An 18,867-nucleotide genomic window follows, 5' to 3' on the forward strand; every position below is an offset into this window, starting at 1 on the left:
AGGGGGCGCTGTGCTGCAGGGGGTGTGTGTGTGTATGTGAGGGGGGGGGGTCTCCCCTGGCAGTCAGGGCTGGCCCCAGGGCCCCAGGGTGGCGCTAGGGGGCGCTGTGCCGCAGGGTGTGTGTGTGTGTATGTGGGGGGGGGGTCTCCCCTGGCAGTCAGGGCTGGCCCCAGGGCCCCAGGGTGGCGCTAGGGGGCGCTGTGCTGCAGGGGGTGTGTGTGTGTATGTGGGGGGGGGGTGTCTCCCCTGGCAGTCAGGGCTGGCCCCAGGGCCCCAGGGTGGCGCTAGGGGGCGCTGTGCTGCAGGGAGGGGGCAGTGTCTCTCCCCTGGCAGTCAGCGCTGATGCCCTGATGCCCCAGCACAATGCCAGCTTGCTGGGTTTAAAGCAGGGGAGGCTGGGAATCCGGACTCTTAGGTTCTCCTCCATTCTGTCCTTCCCTAACCTGTGCCTCAGTTTCCTGCTATGGTGTGGGCATGAGTGACTTAATGCCTGTAAGGGGTGGGGGCAGGGGGAAATGCCTTGATGGACTCTGAGATGCAGATGGGGCAGTTGGGGAACAGCTGCACACCACACTGCATGGGGAGGCCGAGCTTGCTGCTGAGATGCAGCCACTTCTGGGGCAGGGCAGCTGGGGAACATCCACACATAACGCCACATGTGGACACCTTGAGCGACTCCAAGATGCAGCCACCACTGGGGCAGGGCAGCTGGGGAACAGCTGCACAGCACACTGCATGGGGAGGCCTAGCCTGGCGCTGAGATGCAGCCACTTCTGGGGCAAGGCAGCTGGGGAACAGCTGCACATAACACCACATGGGGTCAGCTCGCCGGGGCTGAGATGCAGTCGGCTCTGTCATGAGATCCTGCTGGGGGTTTCCTGCAGCAATACTTCAGAGGGCGTGAATTGCTCTAGTGAGTTGACGCTGCATTCCTGTGAGTCTCTAAAACCACGTTATCTCTCCCAGTGGAAATTGTACACAGTCAGGGAACCAAGCAGAGCGATATGGATCTGGGGGGAGTTCACTCGTTGAGCTTTGTATCAGCCATTGAAATAACAGGCCCTGACAACTGATGGGCTGACAGCAGGGGGGCTGGGAGCCAGGACTCCTGGGTTCTAGCCTTGGCTCCGGCGCTACGTTGGCAGATGGGTGGAAAGCGCCGGTAGCAAACATGAATGCCGTGCTATGCTGCTTTTCACTAACAAGGGGTGGATCCAGCTGCTTTTAAAGGAATGCGTCTCGCTCTGGGGCAGCGTAGCTGGGGAAGAGCCGCACGGCGATGGCTCACCCAGCACCGAGATGCAGCCACCTCTGCTGCGGGGCAGCCAGGAAACCGCCACACAGGGATCGATGAGCGGCAGCTGCCTCTGAAGTGGGGGAAATCTCCTCCCAGGAAGAGGGGGCGAGTCCCAGTTATCGGGGCCAGTGGCGGGGCTGGGTCTCTGGCCTATTTCGGGGTCCCAGCTCTGGGTCCACACAGAGGGACCCACTTCCCACGGGGGATAATCCAGTCGCGCCCCCTTCCTCGGCGGCTGTTCTCTCCCTCTCCGTCCTGCCAGCTGTGGGGGCACGAGGCAGAAGGGCCCGGGAAGCAGGGCGGCCCCCTGGGTTTTTATGGCTTTATGACCCAGCCACGTAGCTGGGGGATCAAGCTACCCTGGCTGAGCAATTCCTTCTGGGCAATTTCATCCCACCTGGGAGCAGGCAGATCCACGCCCCCCGTGACCGCCGGCACAGCTGCTTGCCGTGTCCCCGGGGCCAGGCCAGGCGGGAGTGCAGGTGTGGGGAGCTGAGCCAGAGAGGTAGGAGCTAGGGGATGTGGCCATGGGGCAGGGGTCGGGGGAGGATCTAGGAGACACGGCTGTGGGGCAGGAATCTGGGGGGTGGATCTAGGGGATGTGGCCATGGGGCAGGGATGGGTGTGAATTGAGGGGACACGGCCGTGGGGCAGAAATCTGGGGGTGGATCTAGGAGACGTGGCTGTGGGGCAGGGATGAGGAGGTGGATCTAAGGGACGTGGGGCAGAAATCTGGGGGTGGATTTAGGGGACATGGCTGAGGGGTGGGGACATGGAGGTGGATCTAGGGGAGGCACCCGTAGGACAGGGTTGGGGGGAGTGGATTTAGGAGATGTGGCGATGGGGCAGAGTTGGAGGGTGGATCTAGGGGACATGGCCATGGGGCAGTGATAGGGGTGGATTGAGGGGACCCGGCCATGGGGCAGGAATCTGAGGGTGGATCTAGGAGACACGGCAGTGGGGCAGGGATGGAGGGTGGATCTAGAGGGCACAGCCGTGGGGCAGGGTTGGAGGGTGGATCCACGGGCAGGGACTGGAAGTAGATCCAGGAGGCAGGGATGGGGGGTGGAGCTATGGGTTGCAGCAATGGGGAAGGGATGCGGGGAGGATCCAGGGGAGGTGGTTGTGGGGCAGGGATCTGGGGGTGGATCTAGGGGACATGGCCATGGGGCAGGGATGGGGGGGTGGATCTAGGGGATGCGGCCATGGGGCAGGGATCGGGGGGTGGATCGAGGGGATGTGGCCATGAGGCAGGGTTGGGGGGTGGATCTAGGGGACGTGGCCATGGGGCAGGGATGGGGGGGTGGATCTAGGGGACACGGCCGTGGGGCAGGGATCTGGAGGTTGATCCAGGGGGTGCAGCCGTGGGGCAGGGATCTGGGGGTGGATCGAGGGGATGTGGAAATGAGGCAGGGTTGGGGGGTGGATCCAGGGGATGCGGCCGTGGGGCAGGGATCTGGAGGTTGATCCAGGGGGTGCAGCCGTGGGGCAGGGATCTGGGGGTGGATCGAGGGGACGCGGCGGAGGGGGCTCATCCCTGGTATCATTCCAGCCCCAGCTGAGATGCCGCCACCCTCCACCCCCTGCTGACCCGGCACCATGGACCCGCTGGACACCCTGGCCCTGGCTGTCTACTTCGTCACCATCCTGCTGGGCTTGCCCGCCAACACCTTGGCGCTGTACATCTTCTACCGCCGCGCCCGTGCCCACCTCACCCCCAACCTCATCTACATGATCAACCTCTGCCTCTCGGACCTGGCCTTCGTTCTCATCCTGCCGCTGAAGATCCTGGAGGTGGTTCCCCCAGGCTGGTCCCCGCCAAACTTCCTCTGCTCCCTCTACAGCCTGGCCCACTTCGGCACGCTCTACGCCAGCACCTGCTTCCTGACGGCGGTCAGCGCCGGGCGCTATCTGGGCACCGCCTTCCCCATCCGCTACCAGCTCTACAAGAAGCCCCTTTACTCCTGCCTGGTCTGCGTGGCCATTTGGACCCTGGTGGGCTTTCACGGCGTCCTGCTGCTCATCCTGGAGACTTCGCTGGGTGCCAACACCACCCTCTTTATGGGCAACGGCTCCGCCTGCTACCAGGAATTCAGCCCGGAGCAGCTGGCCCTGCTGGCTCCTGTCCGCTTGGAGCTCTCCGTGGCCCTGTTTTTCCTGCCCTTGGCGATCACGGTCTTCTGTTACGCCAGCTGCATCCACGTCCTTGTCAAGTCCCGTCTCCACGAGCAGAAGAAGCGCCGGGCGGTGCGGCTGGCCATGGCCACTCTTTCCATCTTCGTGCTCTGCTTCGGGCCCTACAACCTGTCCCACGTGGTGGGCTACGCCCGCAGCGAAGACGTCTGGTGGCGCAGGGTGGCGCTGCTGCCCGGTGCTTGCAACGCCTTCCTGAACCCGCTCATCTTCTACTTCCTCTCCTCGGCCAAGGACTACGGCCTGGCCTGGGTCTGGCGCTCGGTGAGGCAGCGTTGCAGCTCCTTCCGGCAGAAGATGACCATGGGTCACAAGGAGTCAGGCAAGAGGCAGCCTCAGAAGGGGGCTTCATTGCAGGGGAGTACAGGCCCCGGGGTGGGGAGCTCCAAATGACCACGGGACAAGGAGACACCAAACTCTGTTGGGACAGGAGTTGGGGAGATTGGCAATCTTGGATGGGCTGGGGGCCTGGCTGCTCATGAGCCTTTAAAAATTCCCCATGGGGCTGGGAGCCTCCAATCTTGGATAGGATGCAGGACCAAGGACCAGGAAATTCATGACCATTACAGACTCCCCATGGCACCTGGAACCGCCGATCTTGGATAGGACATAAGACCAAGGACTGGGAAATTCATGGCCATTACAGATTCCCCATGGGACTAGTAGTCTCTGACCTTGGATGGCACGTGAGCCCAAGAACCTGGCTTATCCATGGGTCAGTACATATCCCCCTTAGGACAAGGAGGTGTCTGGTTTTGACGGGACTAGGGGTTGAGGTAGCCATTTTCCACTGAGACATGAATGCATGGTCATGACCTTGACCACTGGTGGTCTTGAAAGACCCCTTTGGATGGGGACATCCCGGACTGGGGTGGGAGAGGGGGAGGGAAGATGCCAGGCGGGGAGTGACGGCAGGGCCCAGATTTCTCATGGTCATTACGTACCCCCATGGGACGGATCCTGCCATGGGAAAATTGGATGTAGAGGATGATCCAGACCCCTTCACCCCACTAGGGCAAAATAGACTGTTCGGCTAACTCCGCTACTGGGGGAATAGACTAAACTCCGTCCTGTGGGTCTGCATTGGGTGAGCCATTTTATGAGGTGTCACTGTGCAGTTATTCCCCAGCTGCCCTGCCCCAGAGGTGGCTGCATTTTGGCACTGAGGCCATGATTCCTACCCTTGGGGGATGGAAGGTGCTAGAGAAATGTCCGAGGTAACTGGGAGGTCTTTGTAACTTGGATGCAGAAATATTCCAAACCACAATTCAATGGGAATCCTAAATCTCCTGTCAATGAAATCCCAACTCCTGCAAGAATGTCCCAGGACCGATGAATGAGTTAGTAGGAACAGAGGCAATGGGGCCAGATCCCAGCTGGTGTCAATGGGCTGTAGCTCCATGGGAGTCAATGGGGCCAGACCCTCTAGCTGGGGCCAATTGGGATCATCCCGGGGTCTCACCACTAAACCTTACCGCTGACTCTTTTGCTCAGTAGTTGTAAATTGCATTCCACTAACGGATCCGTGTTGATGTAATAAATAAACTTTTCCCAGCTCTAGTGGGGTCGTTATTATTAATATTATTATTGTAGGTTTCAGAGTAGCAGCCGTGTTAGTCTGTATCCGCCAAAAGAAAAGGAGGACTTGTGGCACCCTAGAGACTAACCAATTTATTTGAGCATAAGCTTTCGTGAGCTACAGCTCACTTCATCGGATGCATTCAGTGGAAAATACAGTAGGGAGATTTATCTACACAGAGAACATGAAACAATGGGTGTTACCCTACACACTGTAAGGAGAGTGATCACTTAAGATGAGCTAATACCAGCAGGAGAGCGGGGAGGGGGCGGGGAGGGGGGAAGAAAACCTTTTATAGTGATAATCAAGGTGGGCCATTTCCAGCAGCTGACAAGAACGTCTGAGGAACAGCTTGGCGGGGGGGGATAAACATGGGGAAATAGTTTTATTTTGTGTAATGACCCATCCACTCCCAGTCATCATTCGACTGAGATCAGGCCCCCATTGAAATGGGTGCTCTGCACTCCTAGCACAATGGGGCTGGAAGCCAGGACTCCTGGGTTCTATTCCCAAATGTGGGAGGGGAGTGGGGTCTAGTGGTTAGAGCAGGGGGGCTGGAAGCCAGGACTCCTGGGTCCTATTCCCAGCTGCCAGTGTGACCCTGAGCGAGTCCCTGCCTCGCTCTGTGCCACAGGTTCCTCTGTCTAAATGGGGAGAAGGGCCCAACGGGAGGTGCAGCCGATGCAGCCTCTCCCGTCCCAGTTCCGATTGCCCTGTTCTGTCTCTGACCCTGACCCAGCTGCCCCTCGGCCTGGGTTTAGCGCTGCCCGTCCAACACGCCTGGGCAGGCGAGAATCAATGACCAGGCACTCTCCAGTTTGCCCCTTGCCCACTAGGTGGCAGCACATGAGAACTATATTGCCCAACCCTTTGGGCCTAGACTGCATTCTGGCTGCTGGGAGCTGGAGGATCTGGACCAATCCAGCCCCCTTCACCCCCCCCCCCCCCTCTGGTTCCACTTTAGGGCTCGGTAAAAGCAGAAGTTGCTTGAAACTGCCAGGTGACCCTGTGGTTTGGAGGCGAGGCTGGAAATTTGATGCGGGCTCTTTAGAAATTGCCCACGGAAGGAGGTGGTTGGGCAACTGGAAACTGTCCAGAGCAGGAGCTGCGGTTCCTAGGAGCTTCTAGGAGGGGAAGCAGGGCTGGGTTCCTAGAAACTATGTGGCTGAGCCCTGGGCTTCCCCAAAATCACCACAGATGATGATTGGGCTCCCTCAAAACAATCATGGGGGGCTTGGGACTCCCGCAAAACTATCAAGGGAGGCTTGGGGCTTCCCATAAACTATCAAGAGGGGGCTCTGGGCTCCCTCAAAACTATCGGTTCTAGGCTTCCTATAAACATCAGGGTTATCTCTAGGGTTTCTAGAAACTGTCAAGGGAGCTCAGAGCTCCCTTGAAACTATTGTGGGTGGGCTCTGGGCTCCTTGAAACTGTCGCAGCTCCCCAGGATCTACCGGCTTGCCCCACCCCCAATTTCCCTCTCCGCCTAAGCTTTGTAGCCAGCTGCAGTTGACCCGGGGTCAGAGTTTGGGGAGGAGGGAAGGGGGATGGGTGTTTGGGGAGGGGAGCCCGGAACTGGGGACTCCAGGGCCAGCAACCCCAACTCTGGCCTGGTTGCTCAGGTCTTGCCTAGCGGCCCCACCCATTGCTATCGCTCTAGTTCAGCCAGCAAGCGTGGAGGGCGGGTTCCCAGGGCCCAGTGATGCTTCGTGACCCGGGACACTGGCAGGCGGAAGGGAGAGTTGGTCTCTGAGCCACTAGAGCAAAACTAGAGGGGAAAAGCCTCGTTCCCCATTGCCTGCCCCCGCAAACCTGCCAGTCCACCAGCGTGGGGCCGGATGGGAGCCAGCACCCCCTAGAGGGGAAAGGTCCTGTGCCCCATACCCCACCACCTCTAAGCCTTCCAAGTTTGGGGTGCTCATCTCCTAGATGCTTGCTGCGTGTCTGTGTAGTGCCTGGCAGTGGGCCCCAATTCTGGTTGGGGAGGGGGTCCATGCGGTGTCCAGAGCTGGGCTCCCAGCCGCCCGTCCTGTGCCCACTGGTTGGCCAGGCAGGGATACTGGTCTAGGGGCTGATCCGGATCAGGACAGCTGAGGGTGCAAGAGACTGTGCTCCAGTGAGTAGGAAAAGGAACCAGGAAAAGGAGACCTGACTTCAGTTCCTACAGCTCAGGGGAAGTGCTTTTTGTTAGAAGGGAGTGGGGACGGGGCGACAGGACTCCTGGATTCTATCTCCAACTCTGGCAGGTTAGTGGGGTTTAGTGGTTAGAGCAGGGAGGCTGGGAGTCAGGACTCCTGGGTCCTATCCCTGGCACTGGCAGGAGATGGGGGTCTAAGGGTTAGAGCAGTGGGGGCTGCGTGCCTGGACTCCTGGGTCCTATCCCCAGTTTTGGGAGGGGAGTGGGGTCTAGTGGTTGAACAGGCAGATTCTCCCCTCTCAGGGAGGGAGTTTCCCAGTGCAGATGTCAGTGGCAGCTACAGAGAACAGGGTGTCTATTTTGGTGCTCTGGTCACCTCTTCCTGCCCCACCTATGCTGCCTGAAGCATCCACACCTAGGTTTATTTTGGGGTCCAAAGTGTTATCCCTATCAGCTGTCACATCGATCCCACCCCGGACAGGAGACTGATTTACCCAGCCAGGGCCAGAGGAGAGATCAGCTCTGCCCCGAGAAGTGGTCCGGTAGAGAATCGGAGATGGACATGGAGTAAGGGACTGCATTGAGGTTATCTATCTGTTTGTCTGTCCTCAAACACCCCCCTCTATCCATCCATTCATGCATCCCCATACAGCCACCTCTATCTATCCATCCATCCTCTTACACCCTATCTCTCACTCTCGCTTTCTTTCCATACACCCCCTATCTATCCATTCATCCCCATCCATCCATCTGTTCCCATACACCCCCTCTACCTATCCATCCCCATACACCCTATCTGTCTATCTCTCCTGAGGAGCTGGGCCCTGGTAGGTTTTTAGATCAGGGAGAGAGCTGTGAATGCTCAGAGGTGAGATGTGTGGGACATGAGACATGGAGTCTTTTCCCCTCTACTGGGCACCAGCCCCAATCTGGCCCCAGGGTGGGGGATGAGCTGGCTCCGGGCACGTTCTCCACCGCAGGGCTCCATTCTTCATAACCCAGGGGGGTTATGACTCAGTGTTGTGGTTTCTCTGAGAGCTCAGGAGCTTTCGTTTCTCAATCCATCTGGGTGACAGCTCCTGGCCTTCTGGTCACAGGGCATCTGTCTGTCCTTGTTCCTGTGTCTGGACTCAACTACTAAGCCCCACAGCCCCACAGGGCTCCCCAGCCACCGCCCTGGGAGCATGGTGCTCCCTTGGCACACATGAAAGGTTGGGAGCCTCTGCCCATTGCTCTTTGTCTGGCAGGGCCATTACCCCGGGGACAGGTGTGGCTGTGGTGGAGTCCTGGCTCCCAGCCCCTCTGCTTTAACCACTAAACCCCACTCCTCTCCCAGAACTGGGGAGAGGACCCAGGAGTCCTGGCTCCCAGCCTTCTCGCTCTAACCCGGGGTGGCCGACCTGTGGCTCTTCAGAGGTTAATATGCGTCTCCTTGCATCGGCGCTGACTCTGGGGCTGGAGTTACCGATGCTAACTTTCCAGTGTGCTGGGGGGCTCACTGCTCAACCCCTGGCTCTGCCACAGGCCCTGCCCCCACGCCACCCCTTCCCCCAAGGTGCCTGCCCCGTGCCCTCGCTCCTCCCCCTCCCCCACAGAGCCTCCTGCGCATGCGAAACAGCTGATTGCAGCAGGCAGGAGGCGCTGACTGGAGGGGCTGCCGGCAGGCAGGAGGCGCTGCGGGCTGGAGCTAATGGGGGGCTGCTGACGTATTACTGTGGCTCTTTGGCAATGTACATTGGTAAATTCTGGCTCCTTCTCAGGCTCAGGTTGGCCACCCCTGCTCTAAGCACTAGACCTCCCTCCCCTCCCAGAGCTGGGGAGAGAACCCAGGATTCCAGGCTCCCAGGCCCTTTGCTTTAACCACTAAACCCCACTCCTCTCCCAGAGCTATGGCGAGAACCCAGGAGTCCCGGTTCCCAGATCCTCGCTCTAACCACTAGACTCCCTCCCCTTCCAGAGCTGGGGAGAGAACCCAGGCTCCCAGCCCCCACCCCACCATTCTAGCCACTGGACCCCACTCCCCTCCAACAGCTGGGGAGAGAACCCAGGAGTCCTGGCTCCCAGCCTCCCCTGCTCTAACCACTAGACTCCATTCCCCTCAGAGAGCGGGGGATAAACCCCCAGGATCCTGAGTTACCAGAGCCCCCTAGAAGCGAGGCGTAGGAGGGTGAAACACTTGGCGTTACCACGGTGGGGAGAGATGTCAAGCTGTGGGCCAGGAGGATTTATAGCAGTTCTTGGGGAACACTAAGTTTCGCTCCAGGCCGGGAACGATGTAAATATTGTAGAGTGCTGGAGCAGAGATGGAAGGCAGGGTCAAGACTGGATGAGGCGCCGTGGGCGCTGGGCCCAGGGGCTTGCTGCCTCAGAGAGGCAGTGATCCGTGACCAATGGCCGGACCCCCAGTGTGGGGTCCCGGATTGGGCTCTGCTCAGAGTGGGACTGGATGACCGTAATGGTCCCTTCACGCCTTGGAATCTACAAATCTGCGATTTTTTTCCCAATGAGATAAAGGGCAGGGGGGAGTGAAAGTTTTTTTATTTCCCCACTTTCACTCACTGTTTTCATTTTCCCACCCTCTTTTTTGAGGTGGGGGAATAAAAAAAAAGGGGGGGAGCAGAGACTGAGACAAACTGTGGGGACAGTTTGGGGTTTTTTGCCCCCAAATTCTTGGAAAAAACTTTCAACATGATCACTCAGAAAACAAAGTTTCGAGTGTAAGGGGGGCGGGGTCAATGCTTTCGAAAGTTTCCCATGGAATGGAATGAGAAATAATATTCTTATCTGTACTGTGGTAGGATTGAGGGGCCGCCAGGCATGGCACAGGACCCCATTGCGCTAGGCGCTGTATGTTATATTAGTGCTATTTATTAGGTGCATTACGGTAGCACCCAGGCACCCCAGCCCTGGCCCAGGACCCCCATGTGCCAGGCGCTGTACTTCATTATTGCTATTTATTAGGTGTGTTACACTATCACCTAGGAGCCCCAGTTCTGACCCAGGACCCGAGGGCGCCAGGCGCTGTACGTTACTAGTGCTATTTAGATGCATTACTGTATCACCCAGGTGCCCCAGGACCCCGCTGCACCAGGAGCTGCCCCTCCGGCCCCAGGGTGTTTGTCTCAGGACTGATATCGAAAGGGGCTCACTAATCCCACCTGTCTCTCCTCTCTCTGCAGTTAATGAGCCTTGCTGGGACCCTGCCTCCAGCCCTACCCCAAGGCCTACTAGGTCCCTGTGGCTACTGGCAACCTGGCCCTGGCTCCGGCCCTACCTCCAGCCCCAGCCCAATGAGTAGTGTGTCCCCCGTTGCTATTGCAACCCAGATCCATTTCCATCCCCGTCCCAAGGCCTAGTGTGTCCCCTGTTGCTGTTGGTGACCCATATCCATCTCCATCCCTGTCCCAAGGCTTAGTGTGTCCCCCGTTGCTATTGGCGACCCCAACCCACCTCCATCCCCAGCCCAAGGCTTAGTGGGTCCCTTGTAGCTATTGGCAACCCATCTCCATTCCCATCCCAAAGCCTAGTGGATCCCTGGTTGCTATTGTCAACCCAGCCCCTGCCACTCCCTTCTTCCCACCATGCCTCCCACTGGCAGCTATCAGCTCTCCCTGGCCGTCTACACAGTGACCTTTGTGACAGGCCTGCCCCTCAACCTGCTGGCTTTCTGCGCCTTCGTGGTGAAGGCCCGCCGGCGCCTGCTGCCCGCCGATGTCCTGCTCCTCAACCTGACAGTGTCCGACCTGGTGCTGCTGGCCTTCCTGCCCATCCGCATCACTGAGGCCTCCTGGGAGATGAAGTGGAAGATGCCGGATTTCCTCTGCCCCCTCTCCGGCCTCCTCTTCTTCAGCAGCATCTACCTGACCACCCTCTCGCTCACCGGCGTCAGCGTTGACCGCTACCTCAGCATGGCCTTCCCCCTCCGCTACAAGGCAGGTCGCCGGCCGGCCTATGCCGTGGCGGCCGTGGCCTTGTTCTGGGTGGCTGCTTTCTCCCACTGCAGTGTGATCTACGTGGTCCAGTACCAGGCCAGGGGCAACAACACAGTGGGCAACCTCACCCGCTGCTACGCCACCTTCACCGACCACCAGCTGGCTGTCCTGCTGCCCGTCCGCCTGGAAATGTTCCTGGTCCTCTTCTGCCTTCCGCTGGGAATCACCACCTTCTGCTATGCCAGATTCATCGCCATCATACGCTCCCTGCCACTGGTGAGCCCCGGGAGGAAGCGCCGGGCCATCGGGCTGGTGGCAGCCACGTTTCTCCACTTCCTGGTCTGCTTCACCCCCTTCAACATCTCCCACGTGGTGGGCTTTGTGGAGAATAAGAGCCCAGAATGGAGAGTCTACGTCGTGCTCCTCAGCACTTTCAACGCCAGCTTCGACCCCATCATCTTCTACTTCTCCTCCTCGTCTTTCCAGAAGATCTGCCTGGAGTGTCTGCAGGCTGCCTGGGAGAAGCTGCAGCTCGGCTGGCTCTGCCCTGGGGTCTGGCCGGAGGCCCCGGAGAACGTGGTCATGGCGGAGTCGCAGATGGTGCAGTGAAATGGATGGAGTGGGGACCACAGTTCTACCTTCCCCAGGTCTAGGACTGAAGGCTGGGAAGGAATATTCCCAAATAAGTGTTTGTCTACGCTTGCAAGTTATTTCAGATTTGGTGTTTCCACTTTAATCAGGGATAACTCTCCCAAAGCTATGCGTGAACACTGACTTCCCTTTTGAATTATTGCATCCACACAGCCCCGCAGGCTGCGTGCTTACCAAATAACCACACAGCCTTCCAGGAAAGCGCCTCTTGCTGCAACCTCCCGCCGCTTGCCTCTATGCATCCTGGGATTTCGCGCATTGTGGGAAGACCCTGGAATTCTGGGACCGACAGGTCCCCTGGCTTGGCTTTGGCAAGCCAGCCCCACTTCCAAACCTCTGGCTATCGGGCAGTGATACAGGCTGATGTACGCTTCTTGTCCATCACAGAGCCAGATGGCGCTGGAGACAGCCACAACGATACTGATAGGAGAGGAAATCAAGCAGCTGATTGTGTCCATGGACTCCTGGGAGCGACTTGGCTTGGTGGGGCTCCACTTCTGGGCTCAGTCAACCAGAGCCGACTGGTGAGACAGGGTCACCCATCCTGGGGTGAGCAGCAGTGGGGCAGTAGCACTTCTGGACGATAGGCCAGGCCCCCTAGAGATCTGCGCAGAGCTCACCCCCGAGCTGCAGGGGTGGAATAGCTTCATGAGAGCGCCCCTCAGCATGGAGAAGCGCGCGGCTGTCGCCATCTGGAAATTCCTCACCCACAATTGCTGCTGGTCAGGACCTGGCCGTTCGGGGTTGGTAGATAAATCACCGGAGTGTTGTCATGGAGCCACGTGCTGCTACTAGGAGGGTGACGGTCAGGAGGTTGTTGGTGGATGGGCACACTGAGGGTTTCCAAAATGGGGGCATTGGTGGGACCCATCTCCCTATTCTTTGCTCCCCACGCCAGGCCTTGGAGTTCATCAACAAGATGGGGTTTCTCCATGGTGCTCCAAGACCTCGCTGACCTGCACGGCCGGCTCACCCGTACTGGCGTACTGCGGTGGGCTGGACACAGGAGCTTTAGAAACTCAGCCCAGCTTCCTGCAATGAGCAAATGGACCCAGGGCCACCACAACCAGGAAGGATGGTGTGACTTCTCCTGTCCTTCCAGGAGACCAGCTTCTCTACTCCCCCGGCTGATGGGACCTCTCACTGGACAGCTGGACGGCAGAAAGGAGTCCACCCCGTTTAGCTGCAGCACGCCAGCGGGGTGCGCACCAGGAAGGTGGAGGTGTCTCGAAGCTGCTGAGCAATATCTGCCTCATGTCACAGCCGCTTGGCCGTATTTAGCACAACAGCTGAGGGCTTTGCCCGTGGCCCGTGGAACATTATGAGTGGCCCCAGAGACACCCTCTGCTCAGGGCCACACATGAGCAGAGTACAGGGCCTGGGGCCTTGGTCTTGGTCTCTCCCCTCCTCTCCCTGGGGCACAGGGTTTAGTCTAGTCCAACTGGAGTCTTTGGGCTTCTCTCGGGCGGACGGGAGGGGACCCTTACAAGGGAGACCGGGCCCAGCCCCACGGGCGACATGGCCAATCTGCCTCCCGAGATGTGGAGAGAAACCTCACCGAAAGGGGACCTTTGCTCACGAGGAATTTTATGATCTTTGTGCAGTGTTCTGAGATTTTTCCCAGCCGGCTCATAAAGAAATAATAAACCCAGGTGTCAATAATAAAAAAAACATTCACGGAACATAACCCTGACCGGGCGGACATCCAACATGAGGTACTAGGGGCGCCCGTGGCCATGCCGATGGGCCACCGCCCTGCGTGAGGTGGAATCGGTTCTCTGTGTCTTAAGGCAGGGATGGGGGTGTCTGTTTCTCAGAGCTGGGCAAGGGAAGGGGGGGCCACGGTGACCTCAGCATTGGGGTCCTTGCGTGTAGCCTGTGCTATGTCCCCCAGCGGGGCTGCCTTGCCTCCTGTCACAGCCAGGAGCTGGGTGCCCACCCCAGCTCCCCGCGGGGTCATGGCGAAAGTGGGGTGAGACGTGACAGCCCAGGAGTCAGGACTGCTGGGTTTTATTGGGGGTGGGGCCTAGTGGGTTGGAGTGGAGGGGCTGGGAGCCAGGACTCCTGGGTTCTATCCCCAGATCTAGGAGAAGAGGGAGGACTAGTGCGTTAGAACAGGTGGGGCTGGGAGTCGGGATAGGCAAGGGGAAAGGAGGGGGCTCTCAGGGCTTGCCCCTCCCTCTGGCACCAGCTGGCTAAATGCTTCCCACTCCATCCCTCAGGATTCCCCCTCCCCGTGTCCCACTCCCCTCAAGCCAGCCAGTCCTCGCTATGGGGCCGGATTGGGCCCAGCGCCCCCTAGAGGAAATCTGTGGAAGTTTCGTAGGCAGCTAATGGGGCAACCTACCACCATGGGGAAGGCAGCATTCAGCTCCTCTGCTTGGGGTCTACTGGTTGGAGCTGCGGGTGGGGCGGGAGGGATGGGGCTGGGAGCCAGGACTCCTGGGTTCTCTCTCCAGCTCTGGGAGGGGAGTAGGGTCTAGTGGTGAGAGCAGGGGGGCTGGGAGCCAGGACTCCTGGGCCAAGGGCTATCTTGGCAAAAGAGCACAGGGTGGGTCCATAGATGCCAAGCGCAAACCCTGCAGTGATAAATGCCCCCATCGGAAACCCATCTCCCCTCTGGAAGGACGGGTGAGCCAGCCCATGGCACTCCCACATGAACGTCCATCTGGGCACACGCCAGGTAGCACGGACTCCTGGGGCGTCACCTTTCTTGCACAGCACGGATGCTATCAGAACTATGCAAATAGTAACTGATGCGGCTACACCCAGGCGGAGGGACAGGACACTGGACCCAGAGCCCTGCACGAGGCCTGGGGGGGGAGGGTCTGCATTCCTGGGGCTCATTCATCCCTGGGCAGGATGCCTTGGGGTGGCTTGCAAAGCCTTGGGATGTGTCATTGTTTTCATGGCACTGGCTCATCAATGTCAGTGTCCCCTCCCCCAGCAACCTGGGGACCCATCTCCCCTGGTATCCTGGCTACAGCTTCAATGGAGTGATTTTCACCAATGGGGATCTGGCCCCATTGACTCCAGTGGAGCGACGGCCGATTGGCCCCAGCTGGGATCTGGCCCCATTGTCTCTGTCTTTAGCAGTCAGTCGGATTCCCTCCCACTCAGCGGTGGCTATTGTGCGTGTCTCGGTGCTCTATGCAGGGTTTTTATGTGCCCCAGAGCCTGAGCGAAGAAATATGAACTCGGATTTGCTTGTTTATTTAATATCGCGCTTCCGAAAGTTGCTACAGCCCTGGAGATCAAAGGAACAACCATAAATCCAGCACGGCTTCTCCTCCAGTGCCCTGTGGTAGAACCACTAGACCCCGCGCCCCTCCCGGAAGAGGGGAGACAACTCAGAAGTCCTGGCTCCCAGCCCCCTAGCTCTAACCACTAGACCTCCCTCCCCTACCTGAGCTGAGGATACAACCCAGGAGTCCTGGCTCCTAGCCCGCCCTGTTCTAACTGCTAGATTCCACTTCCCTTCCCAGGAATAGAACCCAGGCGTCCTTGCCCACAGCAGGGTGCAGTAGCCTGGCCGGGGGGGGGGGGATGGAGAGACAACACCACACCCTCTAAAGGCCATGCCAAGTCACACCTCCCACAAGGAAATATTGGTTGCATCTCTCATCCTTTCTGTGTGGATTTCTGAGGAAAGGGACCAGTGGGGTTTCCTGGGGTGAAGACACAGACACAACATAACCAGCTGCTTGGGCTACAGAAAACTCACTCCCCAGCCGGGACGCAGGAGACCAGCCACCAGCTCGTCCCTGACACATCACCTGGGGTGGCTCCCAGCCCGGACACCTGGGTTCCAGCCCTTCTGCAGGCTCCCAGGGCACTGACTGCTGGAGAGGAGGTGAGGATGGGCTCTCTAGCTGCCTGGGTCAAGACTTGTAAGGAGGGGAGTGGGGTCTAGAGGTTAGAGCAGGGGTTGTGGCTGGGATTCAGGACTCCTGGAAGAAGACTGGGTTAGAGTAGAGAGATCGGAGAAAGGACTGCTGGATTCCTTTCCCAGCTCTGGGAGGTGAGTGGGATCTACTGGTTAAAGCCGGGGGGGTTGTGAGTCAGGATTCCAGGGTTCTGCTCCCAGCCCTCATGGGTGTGTATCAGGCCTTTGTGCAAAGTTTAATTTTGTTTTTGCAAAATTAAAAAACAAATAAGCAACAAAGTAAAAGGAAGATTGCTGGCTCAGCTGACCACGGGATTCTAGGCCCAGCGTGGGAGAGGAGTGGGGTGTAGTGGTTAGAACAGTGGGGGCAGGGAGTCAGGACTCCTGGGTTCTATCCCAGATTGGGGGGAGTGCAGTCTAATGGTTAGAGCAGGGGGCTGGGGAGAGCCAGGATTCCTGGGTCCTTTCCCCAGCATGGCCATCTCCTTTCCCTGCTCTGACTCTCTGTTCTTCCACCTGTAAAATGGGGGTAAAGGTTTGTGACCTACTTTTTCAAGATGCTTGCCCATCGCTGGGTGATCAGGGCGGAGTGAAGCTGACCAGGGGAGGGGAGTGGGGAGATGGAAATTTGTCTAGCTCAGCTGAGTGAGGGCATGGTGGGGAAAGGGAGAGAGGAACCCCGACACAGGAGAACACAACAGTCCACGTACAAGGGGCACTCAGCACTGCCAGTCAGGATGTGGTCATTACATCTCCCACAGAATGAGTTCCCCCACTCGGAGAAAGAGACTCGAGGGGTCGATTCCTTCCCCCCGCTCCCAGCAGCGGCTCCATAAAAAAGGTTCTGGGACCGGAACCATCAGGTCCGATCCGCTCGCGGTTCCATGTCTTGCCTCCACATCTGAGCAGCGAGACAGGCTGGGAGGGAAAGTGGGTTTCCCTCCACTAGGGAGAGCGGAGGGACTGACAGTTTCTAACCGCAGGAGGGCACGACTCTCAGAGAGATGTGCTGGCTGGTGCATACACCCAGCCCTGCTCCTAGAACCAGGGAACCCTGGCTCCCAGCCCCCTGCTCTGATCACTAGACCCCACTTCCCTCCTAGAGCCAAGGATAGAACCCAGGAGTCCTGGTTCTCAGCCCCCTGCTCTAACCCACTCGCCCCCCCCAATCCCCGCCATGATTGGTAGGGGAGCACGGGACAGGTCGGGCTCAGCCAATGGTTTACTTTACGGGAGAGACTTATTAACTTCTGCTTAATGAGGCTATTTAACGATCGATCCCCACAGCTGTGAGGCGGGGGTAGAGCTACCTGCACCCTGGGGAAGGAGGGGCCCATCGCAGCTTGGCATGTGGCGCCCACAGCCTGTCTGGAGCACGGGTGCAGGATGCCTGGCCCTGGGAAAGCTGGAGGGCTGCTCTTCAGAGTCACTGAAATGGCTCAGTGGCTAAAGGTGGGAGCCAGGACTCCTGGGTTCTCTCCCTGGCTCCGGGAGGGGAGAAGGGTCTAGTGATTAGAACAGGGGGAGCTGACAGGCAGGACTCCTGGGTTCTCTCCCCAGATCTGGGAGGGGAGTGGGAACTAGTTGGTTAGAGCAGGGGGCCTGAGAGGCAGGATTCCTGGGTTCTATTCCCAGCTCGAGGATGGAGGTGTGGACTATTGGTTAGAGCACTCAGGGGCTGGGAGCCAGGACTCCTGGATTCTCTCCCCAGTCCTGGGAGAAGAGTGGGGTCTAGTGCAGCTGAAAGATCAAGAATCCTGGGTTGTGTTTCTGAGTTCTGTGCATTGACTCCTTATTTCCTATTTTAACCACAAAATCACCCCTTAGAATCATGGATTGAACCCAGGAGTTCTGGCTCCCAATCCCCCACCCTCTAACCACTAGACCACACTTCCTTCCACCCTTGATGATATATATGAAAATTTCCCTCTGAGTAACAACCACTTCCCTGTTGTCCAAGGTGCCCGCTCGCCCCACCACCTGCAGCCCATCCCTGTGTGTTTGCTCACAGGATCTCATTCATCCCAGGCTCTCCGTTCTCCCTCTGGGGCTGGCCCCGCTGCGCCTGCCACTGGCTAAACAGGAAACTGAGCTAAATAAATACGGCAGCTGGCTACATAAATTCCAGCCTTATGTCTAGTGTCAGATAATGGAACGGGAGCCCTGAGCTTGCTCGCATGGCTACTGGTAAGGAGGGATGGGAGCCAGGACTCCTGGGTTCTTTCTGCACGACTGGGAGGGGAGGGGCATCTAAGAGTTAGAGCAGAGGGTCTGGGAGCGAGGACTCCTGGTACTCTCCCTGCTCAGGGAGGGAAGTGGGATCGAGTGGATTAGGATCAGGGGGACTGGAGCCAGGACTCGTGGGTTCAATCCCCAGGGATGGGAGGGTGTGACAGGATCCCTGGTGTGCAACCTGGAACTCAGGTAGCCCTGAGTCCTCTGCCCCACCAGTCTGGGCTCCCACTCACGCTGTGATGCTGTGACAAGCTACAAACGTCTGGCAGATACTGGACTTAGCCATCCACAGGTCAGGACACACCTAGCCGAGTTTCGTGAAAGGCTGCCCTCAGCCACTCATGAAGCAAAACCAGAGAGGCTCCAGCCAAATCTCCCCAGCCTAGGACCCCGGAGCTGCACCGCCCTCCATTGGGTAGAAGCCTGGGTAAGTTCACTACCCAGTCCGCCCCTCCCTCAATGCGGAAAGGACATGCACAAGCCTTTTGTGAATGGAGCTACGATTTCCAGGCACTTCAAGCAAAATTCACTGGTTTTCGGTATCATACAAAACAGATGCATTAACTACAGAAAGATAGAGTTTAAGTGATTAGAAGTGGTAGGTATAAAAGTTAGAGATAGTTACCAAAGAAAAGAAAATAAGCACGAAAACTACATCTTAAATCTCTAAGACACCGGGCAGTATTTAGACTAGCCGTTTTCTTCGCTCAATGGATGTTACAGTTCAGAATACACAGGCTTCTCCCTTGTCTCCTCTGCTGAAGTTCTCTCTCTTCTCAGCATCCTTGTTGCTTGCAGCGTAGGTGGGGGAGGAGAAAAGGCCAAGCCATGCAGCCTCTGTCCCTTATTTTATATCCTTAGTCCAGGTGCTTAGAAGACACTTACCCAGCCCTGCCCTGATGGGCTTTGCTGAGTCACAGCGATCGAGTAAATCCCGCATAGTGTGGTGCTTGTGGA

General features: G+C 58.1%; 2 protein-coding genes across 2 annotated transcripts; both read left to right on the forward strand.

The window, feature by feature from the left end:
- Window positions 1–2,896: 2,896 nt before the first annotated feature.
- LOC144279401 (free fatty acid receptor 1-like) lies at window positions 2,897–3,883 on the forward strand. The gene has a single exon (XM_077840893.1). The coding sequence runs from the start codon at window positions 2,897–2,899 to the stop codon at window positions 3,881–3,883; it is 987 nt and encodes a 328-aa protein (XP_077697019.1).
- A 6,904-nt stretch (window positions 3,884–10,787) lies between these two features.
- Window positions 10,788–12,317, forward strand: LOC144279973 (free fatty acid receptor 3-like). The gene is made up of 2 exons (XM_077841676.1): window positions 10,788–11,738; window positions 12,177–12,317. The coding sequence occupies exons 1-2, from the start codon at window positions 10,788–10,790 to the stop codon at window positions 12,315–12,317; spliced, it is 1,092 nt and encodes a 363-aa protein (XP_077697802.1).
- The last annotated feature ends 6,550 nt before the right edge of the window (window positions 12,318–18,867 follow it).

The sequence above is a fragment of the Eretmochelys imbricata genome, chromosome 24 (genome assembly GCF_965152235.1).
Source record: "Eretmochelys imbricata isolate rEreImb1 chromosome 24, rEreImb1.hap1, whole genome shotgun sequence".
NCBI classification, from domain to species: Eukaryota; Metazoa; Chordata; order Testudines; family Cheloniidae; genus Eretmochelys; species Eretmochelys imbricata.

Coding starts and splice junctions, on each gene's coding strand:
- LOC144279401 (XM_077840893.1), top strand. CDS start 2,897: ATGGACCCGCTGGACACCCTGGCCCTGGCTGTCTACTTCGTCACCATC.
- LOC144279973 (XM_077841676.1), top strand. CDS start 10,788: ATGCCTCCCACTGGCAGCTATCAGCTCTCCCTGGCCGTCTACACAGTG. Junction 11,739..12,176: donor TCATGGCGGAGTCGCAGATG/GTGCAGTGAAAT, acceptor TGTCCATCACAG/AGCCAGATGGCGCTGGAGAC.